The 14,758-nt window shown below is 44.4% G+C and overlaps 1 protein-coding gene across 28 annotated transcripts; it reads left to right on the forward strand.

Annotated features, from left to right (window-relative positions):
• Positions 1 to 26: 26 nt before the first annotated feature.
• ssbp3b (single stranded DNA binding protein 3b) lies at positions 27 to 14,611 on the forward strand. Of its 28 annotated transcripts, none has more exons than XM_071545410.1 (18): positions 27 to 163; positions 883 to 955; positions 1,137 to 1,198; positions 1,305 to 1,389; positions 7,483 to 7,572; positions 8,912 to 8,986; positions 9,237 to 9,299; positions 9,792 to 9,855; positions 9,958 to 10,031; positions 10,372 to 10,463; positions 10,565 to 10,613; positions 10,961 to 10,996; positions 11,142 to 11,196; positions 11,298 to 11,362; positions 12,357 to 12,435; positions 12,646 to 12,674; positions 12,782 to 12,883; positions 13,180 to 14,611. In XM_071545410.1, the coding sequence occupies exons 1-18, from the start codon at positions 108 to 110 to the stop codon at positions 13,207 to 13,209; spliced, it is 1,179 nt and encodes a 392-aa protein (XP_071401511.1). In that variant the 5' UTR covers positions 27 to 107; the 3' UTR covers positions 13,210 to 14,611. The 28 variants fall into 28 exon arrangements, with proteins under 28 accessions (XP_071401511.1, XP_071401513.1, XP_071401517.1 ...); XM_071545412.1 differs by having other exon boundaries at positions 10,399 to 10,463; XM_071545416.1 differs by lacking the exon at positions 9,237 to 9,299 and having other exon boundaries at positions 10,399 to 10,463.
• Positions 14,612 to 14,758: the final 147 nt, after the last annotated feature.

Here is a 14,758-nt window from a genome sequence, read left to right on the forward strand (position 1 = left end):
CGGTTGAGGAGGAGTGCGGTTGGAGTGCGAGAGGGTCGCGGCCGCGATGATCTGACAGATGAAATAGCGAAAAGAAAGAGAAGGCGGGCGTCCTCCCACACAAAATCATGTTCCCCAAAGGCAAAGGCACCCCGGTGCCGTCGGACGGCCAAGCACGAGAAAAGTAAGCTGAGAAACGTTTATTTTATTTTATTTTTTTCTACCTCGCAAGTTGTTCCCTCTTGCTCTCTGTTGTTCGCTGGACAGGCTAGCAAGAGGCGATTTCCTCCTACCGAGAATGGAATTGAATGAACCGCCTTGTCTGCTCGCCATTCCTTCCTCAGGCTGTGTTTCTGCTGCCTTTGGCTTATTGCTTGCCTCTTACACATCCCCAGCCGATACCGTGTGCACGTTTTGTTGTATTTAAACGGCCGGTTGTTTCATATTTTACGGCTATTCAGTCGAGAATACGGCGGAGGAGAAAACAATAACATCGCCTTGCTACAGTACATTGTTTTCTCTGTTGCGCTTCTTTGGATAGGCTACGTTTTTATTTCCCTCAGACCTCATCAATGCCACCAGGATACTGTACCTAGCTTATACAGTGTGGGCTGGTGGGGTTTTTGTTTCGCATCACGACATGAAGCCATACTTTCGTTTCAGCCGTTACTTTTAATCTCTCATTGTGGTGAATCTTTACCAGGCTTTGGCTTGGTTACACAGTCCCCATTTAATTGTTTGGCATAGGCAGCCATTGTTCACAGGGCCTGTACCCGACTCCATTCAATTTGCCTCTAGAAAATTTTACCTACTCACATTTTATTTGCCAATTGGTGCGTTTTGTATTGACCTGATGCTGAATTAAATCTAAAAATGTTTTTTTTTTCTTTTTGTATAACACAGGTTGGCTCTATACGTCTATGAATATTTGTTACACATAGGAGCACAGAAGTCTGCACAGACCTTTTTATCAGAGGTAAGAGGGATTTTTGAGCAGAAGTTCCTTACATTTCAACAATTAATCTATTAATTTATGGAAGGGAATCTTAAATGTTATGATCTTTCAGCAATAAGAATATGTTTTGTTTGCAGATTTTTTTTTAAATGTGTTTAATTGACACCAGTGACCAGTCCTTTCTGAATTCCCCCTTGTCTAGATCCGATGGGAGAAAAACATAACACTCGGAGAACCCCCTGGATTCCTACATTCCTGGTGGTGGTAAGCAATAGTGTTTTCTTCTCCCCCAGTAAACATGTCCATGGGTTGTTTGTGTGGCTTAGTTTGTTGTCGGCCTGTTTTTCTTCATGACCTGTCTTGTCCACAGTGTATTCTGGGACCTGTATTGTGCTGCACCGGAGAGAAGAGAGACATGTGACCACTCCAGCGAAGCAAAAGCCTTCCATGATTACGTGAGTGGTGTTTGCATGAGAACTGTTGCACGTATTGTTGTGTATCTTGTGCTGAAGAAGGCATCAACTTCACTATCAAGCCTTAGAAGTGGCATCTCCAACTCGGGTTATGCAATGAGTAGGAATATTCTGTCGGAGCTATCGGAGCAAAGTGCTTATAATCTTCGTTTGTCAACACTTAAATTCTGATAAAATCTCCCACATTCCTGTTCAAGTGTGATACAGCTACCATACTTTGGATTGCTGTGATCCCCTCCAAACTTTTGGCTAGAGGTATTTTTTATCAGAGATGTAAGTCTTTTATTTCACACAGTAATTTGTAGCTCTGTTTAGCTGTAAGTGAAAGTTGGGTGCAGTGTTTTCCTCTGGATTTACGAGGGTGGTCTCGGCATCTTATTGCCTCATCCAGCTGTCATCTTGCCCTGTCGGCGGGTCGAATGATGCGCCCAAAGACGAGCTTTATAGGCTTCTGGGAAAATGATGCTGACGTCGGCATGTCCTGAGTCAGACCTGTCGATGTGCTCTCCTCCTGAGCCACGCCGCGCTCAAGCACCCTGCCTCAGTCCCAAGAGGGAGAAAGGGCCTGCAGTCTCTCCTGTACCACCGACAACAGTTTCTCCTGTTTGTGTCAAAATATAATCCTCAACTTGATTTTTGATTCGAGCCTCTGATTGACTTGATGTGTAGTAGCTCAAGCATATGTTGAAACGTAATACCTCCAACACAGCAACATAATCCTAATGGATTTGAAACTGTAGAACGGTAGAACTGGTCTGGCTTGTTGAATTTATAAGATGACGCTCGGGACAAGTGCATCATTCAGTAGTGCGTTGCTCAGCTTGCAACAGCGCTTGCGTATTTGCATGCTATGGGTGATTTGCATGTTGATAATTATGCGTTTTGGAGATAAAGGCATTTTCATGAGCTGCTGTTATTTCTAGCTTTGAGTCAGCATTCAGAAAGGAACATCAGAAAGAAGCTCATGCGGATCAAAGAAAATCTTAACTGCTTGTTAGAGGCTTCTGCAGTTCCTGTCTCTGTGTCTCTCAGGCTTTATCTGAAACGATTCAGTGGACAGGCAGGACATGGCAGAAAAAAATACTGTTACCTGTCCAGGTTTTGTCGTATCAGCACAGATAAAGAAAGGCACTCGAGTTAAGGAAGCCTCCCCAGCTGATTGATGCACAGCCCGGTGTGCGGGTAGGGTGATGATGTCTCGGGCAGGAAGGGGTTAAAACGGAGATGTTGGTCCTGCTCTTGGCAGATAGGGTTGTCAGGGCAACAGGCCTCCTGATCTGGCAGGTGACCTGGGAGCCAGGAGAGAGGCTAGAGCCGGGCTCTGCCCTTTCAGTAACCACATTCCTCATTATTCCAACTCGCCCAGACAAAGGAGTACTGCATTTCACTTGAGAACCGGCCTTTACTCACCTAGGTTTGTAGTAATCAATTGCGGTGTCTTTGATTGCCTTTGGTCCCTTGTTTGGGTTGGAGATATTTGTATTGTCTGATGATAGTGCCTTAAAATGTCACCTACACAGATTTCAGAATGCTTTATCTGTTTTCCAGACATTAAATACTGTTTCTAACATGCAGATTCTATTCTTAAATTTCTGTGTTGTAAGGAAAGGTATAAGAACAACTTAACTCTCTAACCGGCTGTATTTTTATGCCAGCAAGTCATTCTATAAAATCATTTTGTAATTTCTCTTGTATTATCGGGGGGGGGGGGGGGGGGAATCGTCCTCAGACCGCTTTTAAAAGAATAACTTACACAAAATACAGACTGCAGCCCTTGGTTCGGCTGAGATCATTTTCATAACACGGGAGGGAAATGGTGAAATGTCAGTCTGGGCTGTGTGCTGTGGTGTGGGGCTTTGAGAGTTTCTGTGCGGTCGGCTTTCCTCGACATCTTGTGGTTGCCCTTCGCTCTGATGTTGGCTCTCCTTGTGTTCATTTGTGGATGCTGGGGGGTCAGGCGTGTGTGTGTGTGTATGTGGACAGTACTAGTCCTTGGGCCCTAGCCTTTGTCTAGGTGTGGGGGAGGTGACGGCTGCTCCGCTAGCCGGCAGCGCTCGTAAACCCCTGGTGTATTCACGCCGGGCCTGACGGACGCTCCCCGAGGGGCCCCGTCGCCATGGCGTCAGCGGCTGATTGATGGCTGTCATGGAGCTGAGGGGCAGATTGGAAAGGGAAAGGGGAGTGGCACTGTGGCATATGCCCAGCATCCAGCGAGGAGCTGAGGGAATAAAGGGGGGGTGGGGAGGAGGAGAGGAGAGGAGAGGAGAGGAGAGGAGGGGAAGGGACCTGCTAGAAGTAACCAGAGAGAGAGGGAGAGAGAGAGAGCGTCCAGTCAGGATCCAAAGTGGGTTTTATGATGTTGATTGATGGTTAAACATTTACAAGCTAAACATAGGGGCTGGTTTCTTCTGAGCGTCGGCTTCGGTGGAAGAAGTGAGGCTGTTAAGAGCAGGCTGGGTCAGGAGCCGGCGGTTGGGTGGTCTGTGCTGCGGCCCTGCCCGCCCCCCCCCCCCCCACTGCTTTCTGCACCCTCGTCCCATCTGATTCTTACTTTTTTTTTTCCTTCTCTGTCTGTCTCTCTCTCTGTGTCTTCCCTAGCCGTTTCACGGTTACCTCAGTCAACCACTCTGTCTCCGTCACCCTCCCCCTCCTCTCTCTTTCCTTCTCTCTCTCTCTCCCTCTTTCTCTCTCTCTGTATTTCCCTCTCCCCCTCTGTCTTTGTTTTTGTAGAGGGAGCGCAAGCACATCCGCCGCCACTCTGGCCTTTTGTAACCTCCTTCAGTGATTCAAGGAAAATTTGCCTCGCCAAGATTGCTTGTGTTCTCTTACGCGCGCACACACACACACACACACACACACACACACACACACACACACACACACACACACACACACACACACACACACACACACACATCAGGAGGGCGGGATTAGACCGTCATAAAGAAGGTCCCAGGGGGAGGTTGTAAGGTAGGCCCCAGACAAGAGCCTCATAGCCCAGGGCAGGGCTGAGACATCTGCCCCTTTCCTGTACACCGGAGTCTGTGGACAGAGACGTGGCTCTGCCTTTCCCACACCGCAGGCAGCATCAGGCTGCTTGGGACAGTCCAGTGAGCACAGCGGTGGGCTTTAATGGGACATGATAAGGATCACACACACAACATGCCTGGGAACCCGCCATGCACGTTACTATCCAGGATGGCAAACAGTTCCTGAGTTCAAAAGAGACTATATGGATCGTTGACGAATGTATTGCGATTATTTAAATCGACGTCTTTTTAGTATGAATTTGTTTTGCCTCATTATCTCTTAAGGGTATACATATGAAACCCACCATATTGTAGATCAACCCTTATCCACAATAAGATGATAATAAACAGAATAATATCTGTAGCTGCACTACACAAGTTTTTTATGTAAAAATATACCCGTCTTATCAGCCTTAATCACAATGTGGGGCTGCAACAGAGAAGAGTGTCCCATCCCCCCTAAATGAGGCCCTATAGATTCGCCCTATTTGCCCAAATTAAATTCTGGTTTCTGGTTTGGACACTTCTCTGCCCACAGGAAGTGATAAATCTGAACTTAAGAGCAAAATCCAAACTGTTTCCTAAATGGCAGTAAGTGAGCACTCCATCCAGAGAAAGCTGGACTCATCCACCGTTAGATCTTCTGCCTTTCTCATCCCTTTGGTATGAAGTGATCACAAACTGGCCGGGATGGTAAACACGAGTGGGCTGTGTGCAGTTTACCGACGTCATGTAACGTTGCATGATTTCTGGGTCTCGGAAGTTCAAATTTTTCGAATAGCTGCCATTTGGAGCTGCCAATGTGCAAAGTCGCCGAGTGCAACTTTAACGTAGGAAGAATATGCATTAAATTGTTACCAAGAGGTTCCTTCGAGCACATCTTCCTCTGTAGTCTTTTAGAATATCATTCATGTCACAAGACTGCTCACCTGTAGCATATTGTATATTAAACGGTATTTTCTGGCGTTTCTTTGAAAACCACCCCAAAGAAATATGTATGACTACATCCACCAATCACATTCCCAGACAATTGAGGTTCAGATGCAGCAGTGGAACTGGGATATACAGCAGATTTTTTTGTATTTTAATTTTTTTCAATTGGTAGGAATCAGCTATTTTGTCTTGTTAACCAATGATTTGATTACTAGTCTTAATGGAAATGGTCAGTTTTGTTTCCAAGTTGTCTGAGCTCATTGGATGGCATACGTTTTAAGGGAATTTTCAGTTACTATAATGTGTGAGCTGTAGAATTTCAAACTGGCATTGTAGTTTTGCATAGAATTATCAGTAGGGAGGCATAAATGGCTGAACATCTTCTAAATTTATGTTAATTGTAATAATTAGATTCTCAATAGACCTTGGATAATTCATTGCAAGTCTGGCAGAGTGCGATTTGTGACATTTTTAGTTCCTTGAAAGCAGTTAGTATGATAATTGGGAGAAAAAAGGTGAAATCTTGTTCATAGACTTCAACACCACAAAATGTCTCCCTTGGTTCTGTTACCCATGCCTTGGAGGTTTCCCACAGAAGGAATTTTTCATCTCTCAGATTCGTCAAGGTCCCAATAAACCCAGAAAGAACTTGTGGTTTAGGCAAGAATTGTTGAGGTAAAATGGGGAAGGTCACTTTAAACTTCCACCATGTTTATAGAGATTTTCCAGTGATCCCAAAGAAATAGGCTACATATTTAGTGTTTATATGGGTGTCACAATCATAGTTAAAGTCCATTTATACACTGGTGCTTATTATTTCACATACGCGGGGAAGTATTTAAGCGGTTTGTGTTAGGTCCAGGCCACAGCTGGCTCCACACAGTGTGAGAAGTTTTCATTTTTTATTGGAAATTGTTACATTATTTTGGGGGCATTTCTCCTTTATTGGACAGTACAGTTGAGAGTGACTGGTCAAGATGGATGAGGGAGTATATGGTATGCAACTTTAGTCTGCAGAGCCACTGAACACTAAACAAATTTTAGTTTTGGTGCAGAAATGTATCGCAGATCTGCAGTAGATTGTTTTGAAAAAATGTAGACCTTAGGCATGATTGAGGGGGACTCCTCACATGTTGTTTGGATCACTGCCTCTTGCATATCAGTGATTTCTTACACCATTCTATGACACTGCTCAGTAAAGCAATAGTATTCACCGACTGTGTGTGTGTGTTCGTGTGTGTGTGTGTTTCCCTGAGGTGGTGGGGCCTGATGAGACGTGGCTTTTCCCTGCGGCCTCACTTCTCTCCCTGCTGTGGTATTTCACAGTGGCCCTGCAGTGGCAGCCCGAGCAGATATAATTAGGGAGGGTGCAGTCGATACAGGGAGTGTGTTGGCTATTGACCAGCGACGTCTGTGGAGCCCTATGGCTCTGGACAGAGACTGGAAGTGTTTGCGTGCATATGCGAGTGTTTGTGCTGGTACATCCGTGTGGCGATCGGCGCGTGTGTTTGCGCTTTGCTTGTCTGTGTGTACAATACAACATGTGAGTGAGCTGTGTACAAATGGGACACGGGACTAAAAGACCTCCTGTTGTTCTGCCTTTGGAAGCTAAACCCCGCAGCTCTGAAGACATTAGCTCATCTCCGATTGCTTCAGTTACAGGGAAGAAAAACTCAGTCAATTAGGAGCGTGTGACCGAAGCAAATGGCACATTAGTGAATTAGGGCTGCGGTTTGAGCAGGAAATCGGCCCAGCGAGCCCCTGCTGTGCAGCAGCACTTTGGAGCCACTGACTCAGTGAATCCCACTGAGGCTTATCTGATCCACTGGATCCTGGATCAGCAGGGCTCAGAAGCCTCAATAAAGGGTGTCTATTAGATTCCTCAAATGCGTTCTTCCTGTGGTCAGCGTTGCCATGAGCCTCGGTCATGGATGCAGTTTGATAGATTAAGTTTCCTTCGCCGTAAATGGTTAATGGTGTGCATGTGAGGTTTCCGTATTTGTATTGAGGTTTGTTTTGTCAAAAAAGGTGGAAACATAACCAGAGACATCTTATGCTGTGTAGCGCACAGAGAGGTTCTAATGTCGGTGGTTTGTCTGTTTTCTCTCCCCAGAGTGCGGCAGCAGCTCCCAGTCCTGTGATGGGAGGGATGCCTCCTGGCGAGGGCATGCCAGGAGGACCCATGCCCCCCGGCTTTTTCCAGGTCAGTCCGTCACCACACTGTCATTGTCTTCATTTGGGTTAGTCCTAAAACCCCCCTCTCCCCTATGCACTCGTGTTGTCATGGTCATCTGATGGTTTGGCAGGTGCAGTCCATGGTAGAGACTCCAATATGCTCATGTATGATAGTGTTGTGACTATAATTTTTTTAACGGTCCTTTACACCAAATGCATATGGAGGAGGGCTCGTGGGAATATTTTGGATGGGAAAACTGTATGGGCCAAATTTGCATATTTGCTTTGCAATATTCTGCTTTCATGTCTCACCTGTCCCTTTTTTTTGTAGCTGAGCTGCTGCAGGCTCCACTTCTGTAAATGCCTGTCAGGCCTTCATATGTATCACAGAGCTGCAGTTCTCTGCATTGGTGTCTGTACTGCTTTGCCTTTTGCTTTGCTCTACTTGCTTTATGAATTTGTAGTAAACATCATAGACGTTCTGTCTGCTCGGGCCCCTCCAGTGTAGTAAACAGGCAGGCGTGGCCTGGCCATTTTCCCTAATGGAGAAATCGAAAGGTGCAGCACCCACTGTAAATCAATATCTCATGAGGATAAACTCTTGGCAGGCAACTGTGTGGAACCGCCTGTAAGAGGTGACATAAAATTGCAATGTTGCTCTGCCTCCCTCCGACCAAACCATGCACTTAAAATCCACCATCTGATTATGAACTAGAAGCCACAAGGCAGTGAGTCATTATATGATCATGTTAATATCAGGAAAGCCAATTTGACGTTAAAGTCTTTCGTTCACTTTCTCACTGATGCATGAGCACGTACACACACTCACACTTTCTATACCAGAATCCATTGGAGTAGTCTCAATTAGGCCCCTCACTCTCTGTCAGATCAGCAACATTAGCAACACAGTGCCGGTGTTTAGGGATGTTGTAAAGCTAATTGCATAGAGCTTAATTGATGCTGTTAATTTGGGGGAAATTAGCAGTGATGACATGCTGCATGCAGCAGGCTTCTTAATGCCTTGACTGACAGGCAAAGGAGCATACATCCTCTCCATCTCTTGTTTCCTTTCTCTCATTCAAGGCTATGTCATTCGCTTGCTATTCTCCGCTCACTCTCTCGCTTTCTGCGTCTGGAACAAGAAAATGAGCAGACTTACCCTCTCTTATGTTTTTTAATTTTTTGCATTTTTTACGCCACACTTTTGTTCTGGCACATTCCAACTGTCCTCTGTCCTGCAGTAACCCTGCTTCTCTCTCTGCCCCCTTTATGTCACTTCTCTGTTTCTGGCTCCCTCTCTCTCTTCCTCTCACCCTCCTTGCTCTCTCCTTCTCTCTCCCTTCCTGCCATTTTGTGCAACGCCACAGGGTCCTCCTGGTCCCCAGGGCTCTCCTCACCCTCAGCCTCCTCCCCCTAACAGTATGATGGGACCCCACAGTCAGGTAACGCTCCCTCCCTCTCTCTCTCTTTCTCTCTGGCTCTCTTCTCTGTTTTGCTGTCTGCTGTCATTGGGGAACGCTGGTTCTCACTGCTGATGCTTCATGCTTTGGCGTTCGTGTCAGCTTGATGCTTTATGCAGCTTTGAATAATCACACAGACACATACTTGAGAAATTAATGTAGTACTGTACTTTGCACAGATGCACATTATTTTTTATTTAAATGTAATGGAGTGATTGTTTTTCTTCTATAGTCCTTCATGTCACCTCGCTTCGCTGGAGGTCCAAGAGGTCCCCCCATTAGGATGGGAAACCAGGTAAAACCTCAAACACACACCATGTATGCTTAACACTCATCCATACATAGCACTTATTTAAAATAGGGCTGGGCGATATGGTTGAAATCAATATCATGATAATCAGAAGGATTTTTCTCTATCAATATATATCACGGTTCATGGTTCATGTATGCAAAATCTACGTTAAATAATCAAATTAATGTTCATCTCATTGAACCAAATGGTAATGTTTGGTGTGATGTCAAACAAAACAGAAATATTCAAATAATATTCCTACCATACCTCATTTTATCAGAGCTTTCAAGTAAAATTTGCTTGTTATCATCAATTCAGACAGCAGAAATGTGTGTCACGATATCAAAATATCTTCATATCATCACAATATGATTCCACTGAAAGACGCTAAACGATAATATTGAATTATCACCCAGCCCTAATTTAAAACTACAATTTCATCATGTCTTTGTGTTCAGCAGTATTCCTGTTTCACTCTCTTTTTCTTCCCTTCAGCCTCCAGGCGGAGGACCAGGCCCTCATCCCATGCTGCCCAACATGGACCCCACACGACCACAAGGTGAGAACCAACAGTGATCCTGAATGGGATTGTCTGCTGTAATTACATGATCTGGAGTGGAGAAATTATTTCCTGACTGTCTGTGTCCCTTCCTCCTTCCAGGCCATCCTAACTTGGGGCCGATGCAGAGAATGAGCGGCCCTCGAGGCATGGGGCCCATGGGACCCGGCCCTCAGGTAGGTGTCTCCACTCAGAAAGCATTTGTCACCACTGCCTTCAGTGGTTTTGGTGATTAGAGGCCTCATTTATAAATGGTTCCTATGCACAGATTTTGTGCCGGCCAAACCAAAGTTGTTATTATGCAAAAGAAATAGCTTAGGGGCGTCCTGCTGGCTCAGGTGCATACCATCTAACTGCAATGTCCTGGGTTTGAATCCAGCCCAGGACCTTTGTCGCATGTCATCCCCTTCACTCTCTCCCCAAACTTTCCTGTCTTTCTCCACTATGCACTATATCTAATAAAGGCAAAAATGGCATACAATGGAAACAAAGGCTTTTTTTTTTTTTATAAATGAGACCCCTGATCTTTGGTTGTCTTCCCAGAACTTTGGTGGTGGGATGAGGCCTCCACACAACGCCATGGGTCCTGGGATGCCAGGAGTGAACATGTGAGCCTTCAATTCATTTTTGTTAAATATGCATATATTCTCATAAAAGTGCAATGTAAATGCAATATCTAACTGTGGTTTCTATTACTCTTACCATCTAGGGGCCCAGGGACTGGTCGGCCATGGCCCAATCCCAACAATGCCAACTCTGTGAGTACTTTTTTTCCTTGCACACACACACACACACACACACACACACACACACACACACACACACACACACACACACACACACACACACACACACACACAGAGCAATGCTGGTTCAGATTGCAGCCAAATCTGTTCTCAGTCAGAGCGGTAGCGGTCTAATGCGTTCCAAGGTTCTAGTCTGGGATGTAATTGTAGTATTATGTGTCCTGGTTTCCACAGACGGTTAGACAGACAGCCGTGATGGTATTAGAAGGATGATCAAATGATGAATGATGACGTTTTGAGGTATGGAAAGGGTTTGTATTCCCATTCCTGGTCTGTAATGTTTCTGTTTTTGGTTTCAGATGCCTTACTCATCACCCTCTCCTGGTGCATATGGGGTAAGAACACATCCTGGCATCTTAGCCTATACATAATATTGAATTTCAACACAGGAAAATAGAAATTCTCCATGCAGACTGTCTTATTTAAGACATGATTTACACATTAATTTGTAATGTGTCCTCATTTTGTGCCTCTCCAAAGGGGGCATCTGGAGGCGGGGGTCCCCCAGGAACTCCCATCATGCCCAGCCCTGCAGGTTAGTACTCACTCCCCTGCTCTAAGTTGTTTATCACCACCACCTTTCCATGCCTTAAGCAATACTGTTTCTATGCTTCATCGCAAATTTTACATTTCCAGACTCCAACAACTCTGGTGACAACTTGTACACCATGATCAACACTGGACCCGGCAACCGAAATAATGTAAGTCTCAACCGCTTCCTCTCTTGTGTTCATATTGTGCTGCTTTTAGTGGTGGAAAGAATAGTGTGATCTTTGCATTACATAGCAGTTCTATTAGTACAGTTACATTTTACTCAGGATGGAGAGGGCACTTGTCTAGAAAATTATTTTAGTAGCTTACCAAGTATTCAACTACTTAGTTTCTTTCAAATTCATTTTTAATGCCGTTTGGAGTGATTCTTTCAAATAGGTCAATGGGGCGTTAATCAACCAGAGGTTTGGGGAGAGCCTCATATCAACAAAGCTATTCACCAAAGTCCAAAATGACTGTTTTACTTAAAGTCATAGTGAAATGAAAAATGACTTCTTCACCTTGTTAACTGTGTGTAAAAGGCAGCGAGTCAAAGTGCAGACACAAAAATCAGAAGAGCGTAATCATCAAATGATAATTAAGATTCTATTTTTATACTCTGAGCAAGAGGCGAGCTTCATCTCCGTGATATTTCACCTTGTTAGCCATTTTTCCATGTCGTATTAAAAAAATCTATTTTTTCATTCCATCCATCATTACTTCTTCTTTCAGGGAAAACAGCATATTTTTAATGGTTACTTCATGCTGTGCCAGTAGGTGTACATAAAAATTCCACTGAATATTATCACTCCCCCCCCCCCCCCCCCAATCATATAAAACTCTTCCCCTATCTGGGGAAATGCAGTTGTCCCATTGCACTTTTGAATGATCCCTGTTCCCATTGTGTCCCGCCCCAACATCCTGTTTCAACTGGAAATGCGTTGAAATACAACAAAATGCTCTCAAAGTACCATTTTATTGTGAGTAAATAGGAGGAGTAGGAGTAAATAAATCTACTCATTTACGGTAACTACAGTTCCAGAGTATCTCTGGTCACTTTACTGTAAACCTGGTAGTCCTTTTTTATTAAGGCCTTCCCATTGTATGCCAACTGTGCTGTGAAGAAGTGGTAAGTAAGCCCATGCTGTCTTGTTTCCCCTCCAGTTCCCCATGGGCCCCGGCTCTGACGGACCCCTGGGGGCCATGGCCGGGATGGAGCCGCACCACATGAACGGATCGCTAGGTAACGCCACCCGCTACTACCCAGTTGCTGATAAACACAACATGGAAATGTTAGGGTTGCATTCTCGCACATTAATGTTTTTAAGGTCAAATTTTTGTCCACCAAGCTATATTTCAGTAATGGCCGATGGAACATTCTTCAAATAGAGCTACTGTATAAAAATAGCTTTTTCTTGGTCATGGAATGTAAACATGTTTGTTTCATTCATAGGCTCTGGTGATATGGATGGACTGAACAAGGTAAATGTTATAATCATGCAAAGATTATTTGCATTTAGAGAGCTTAATCTTGGATAAAGTAAAAATGTTACGCAATCTAAAAAACACTGTGCTCTCTTTCTGTCCAGAATTCCCCAAACAATTTAAGTGGCATTAGCAATCCTCCTGGGACCCCGAGGGATGACGGCGAGCTGAGTGGAAACTTCCTCCACTCCTTTCAGAGCGAGAACGTGAGTCCAATTTCTTGACAATGCCTCTCCTCAGCTAGCTGTCAGACGTCGGAGGAGAGACGATTGTTGACTGTAACGGGGCTTTGATGAAGCCAGAGGTAGAGCGCTATTGACCGCGTAGTAAAGCCACAGTCACAGCATATTAGCATCATTGACTGCAGTGGCACTGTGGAGAGCAGACCGGGCGCTTGACCAAGAAGTACTTGGTTGCAGTGAAGAGGGATGTGTGGTTGTGTGTGTGTGTGTGTGTCGAGTGTGTTTTAACCCTCTCTCTCTCTCTCTGTGCCTCCATATAGTACTCCCCTACCATGACGATGAGTGTGTGACCCCGCCCCCCTTCAGTTATTTGCCATCATTCCGAGGATCTGAACTCACTATAGGACACGGCCAAACACATCAGCACCGAATCAGGGACAGGCGCCATTTTGGTTCCACGCAAATGCCAGAATGCTGATCGGAGAAAAACAAAATGGCTGGCGACTACTGCTCCTTGCTCAAAATGAAGGACAATTTCTCCATTCATCACAACCCCAAGTGTGACGAAACCAGCTACTGAAAATGCATACATGACACGTTTTAAGTTCTTTGCAGAGCCCCCCTCCCTTCCCTTCCCTCCTCTCCCCTCCCCTCCCCTCCCCCAAAGCAAAGAAAAAAATGGTCGAAGTTTACCTCTTGTACTTTTTAATTATTGCTTTGTGGTGCAAGATGTGCAGAAAATGTCTCCGCTTTTGTCACTAAAAACACTGGAGAGTGTGCATATGCATTGTGAGCTAGGAAAAACTCTTTTGTCTTGTCATTTTACTTTACATAGCCACGCGTACTGTGTCACAAAAGTCAGGTGACACGGGAACTCAGAATTTGCCTTTTACTCTGTGGCCACCTTTATGGATAATGTAATATTCTTCCCAGTGCCCACCCCACTATTTAAAGAAGTTTCTAAGGGGGAAACGATGTGAAAGAATAAGGCTTTTATCGTGACGACCTTTCACAGTTTGTAGGTGCTCAGATGGGTTTTTAAAATGTCAAATTGATCCAATTCGATCAATTTCGGTCTCTTTATTGTAGAGAGCAATGCTATTCTGCACTCTTTTTTGTTTTGTTTTTTTGTTTTTTTGTTGTTTTGTTTTTCGCTGTTTCTTTCATTTAAACAGCCGGACTGCTGTTCTGTTCTGTTCTGTCAAGGGAAACCAAACTTCGGCATAAGAAGTGAGTGCATGAATGCTGAGAATCTGTGTACAACATACTACCTAGTGCTGCTCTTCTCTATGTGGACACCTGCTTTAAGACGTGGTGTATATCTCTTTACCTGCCTGTGCTTAACACTCTGTGCTCTTCATCGTCGTAGCCTTCTGTGTTATTTCCAATTTGGTTGATTATGATGAAAATGGCTATGAATGAGTTGCCCATTGTAATCTCTCATGCATATTGGTCGTTCATATTCCCCTCTCCTGTATCATTGGTTGTTCTCTTGGCCCCGCCCCCTTTCCCCACCCACCCCCATTTTTTTATATTTTGATACAATCTTTGACTACGTATATTGCCCCAGTTATTCAGAGTTAGTCAAAGCTTTCTAAACTGATTCTAGTAGGCATTATTATAAACTTAGCAGCAGTCTTGTAAATGTGATGATAATTTTGTTTCATTTTTTTTTTTCCTGTGAGCATTAAGCATTATACACATCTGTCCTATGTTGCCTTTATTTGCTGATATTTTTTTATTTCAAATTGAGGAAAGATTGCTTGTTAATATAATTTTACAATAACTTAATCACTTGTGACGTGTTTTTATTTGACTGATTGAAGATTCACACAACAGGTAGATTCAAAAGAAAAGAAAAAGTTGGGTTATTATCTGCTATTGGAGCAGTAGATATGA

This window comes from Centroberyx affinis, unplaced genomic scaffold (genome assembly GCF_046629955.1).
Source record: "Centroberyx affinis isolate AG114_WGS23_722 - 3 ecotype Tasmania unplaced genomic scaffold, CSIRO-AGI_Caff_v1 ptg004902l_1, whole genome shotgun sequence".
In the NCBI taxonomy this organism is placed as follows: Eukaryota; Metazoa; Chordata; class Actinopteri; order Beryciformes; family Berycidae; genus Centroberyx; species Centroberyx affinis.

Bases quoted from the DNA above. Each gene is read 5' to 3' on its own strand.
- ssbp3b (XM_071545410.1), top strand. From the start codon at position 108: ATGTTCCCCAAAGGCAAAGGCACCCCGGTGCCGTCGGACGGCCAAGCA. The intron at 10,614-10,960 runs GTGAGTACTTTT...TTTTGGTTTCAG, and splicing joins ATCCCAACAATGCCAACTCT to ATGCCTTACTCATCACCCTC. The intron at 11,363-12,356 runs GTAAGTCTCAAC...TTTCCCCTCCAG, and splicing joins GACCCGGCAACCGAAATAAT to TTCCCCATGGGCCCCGGCTC.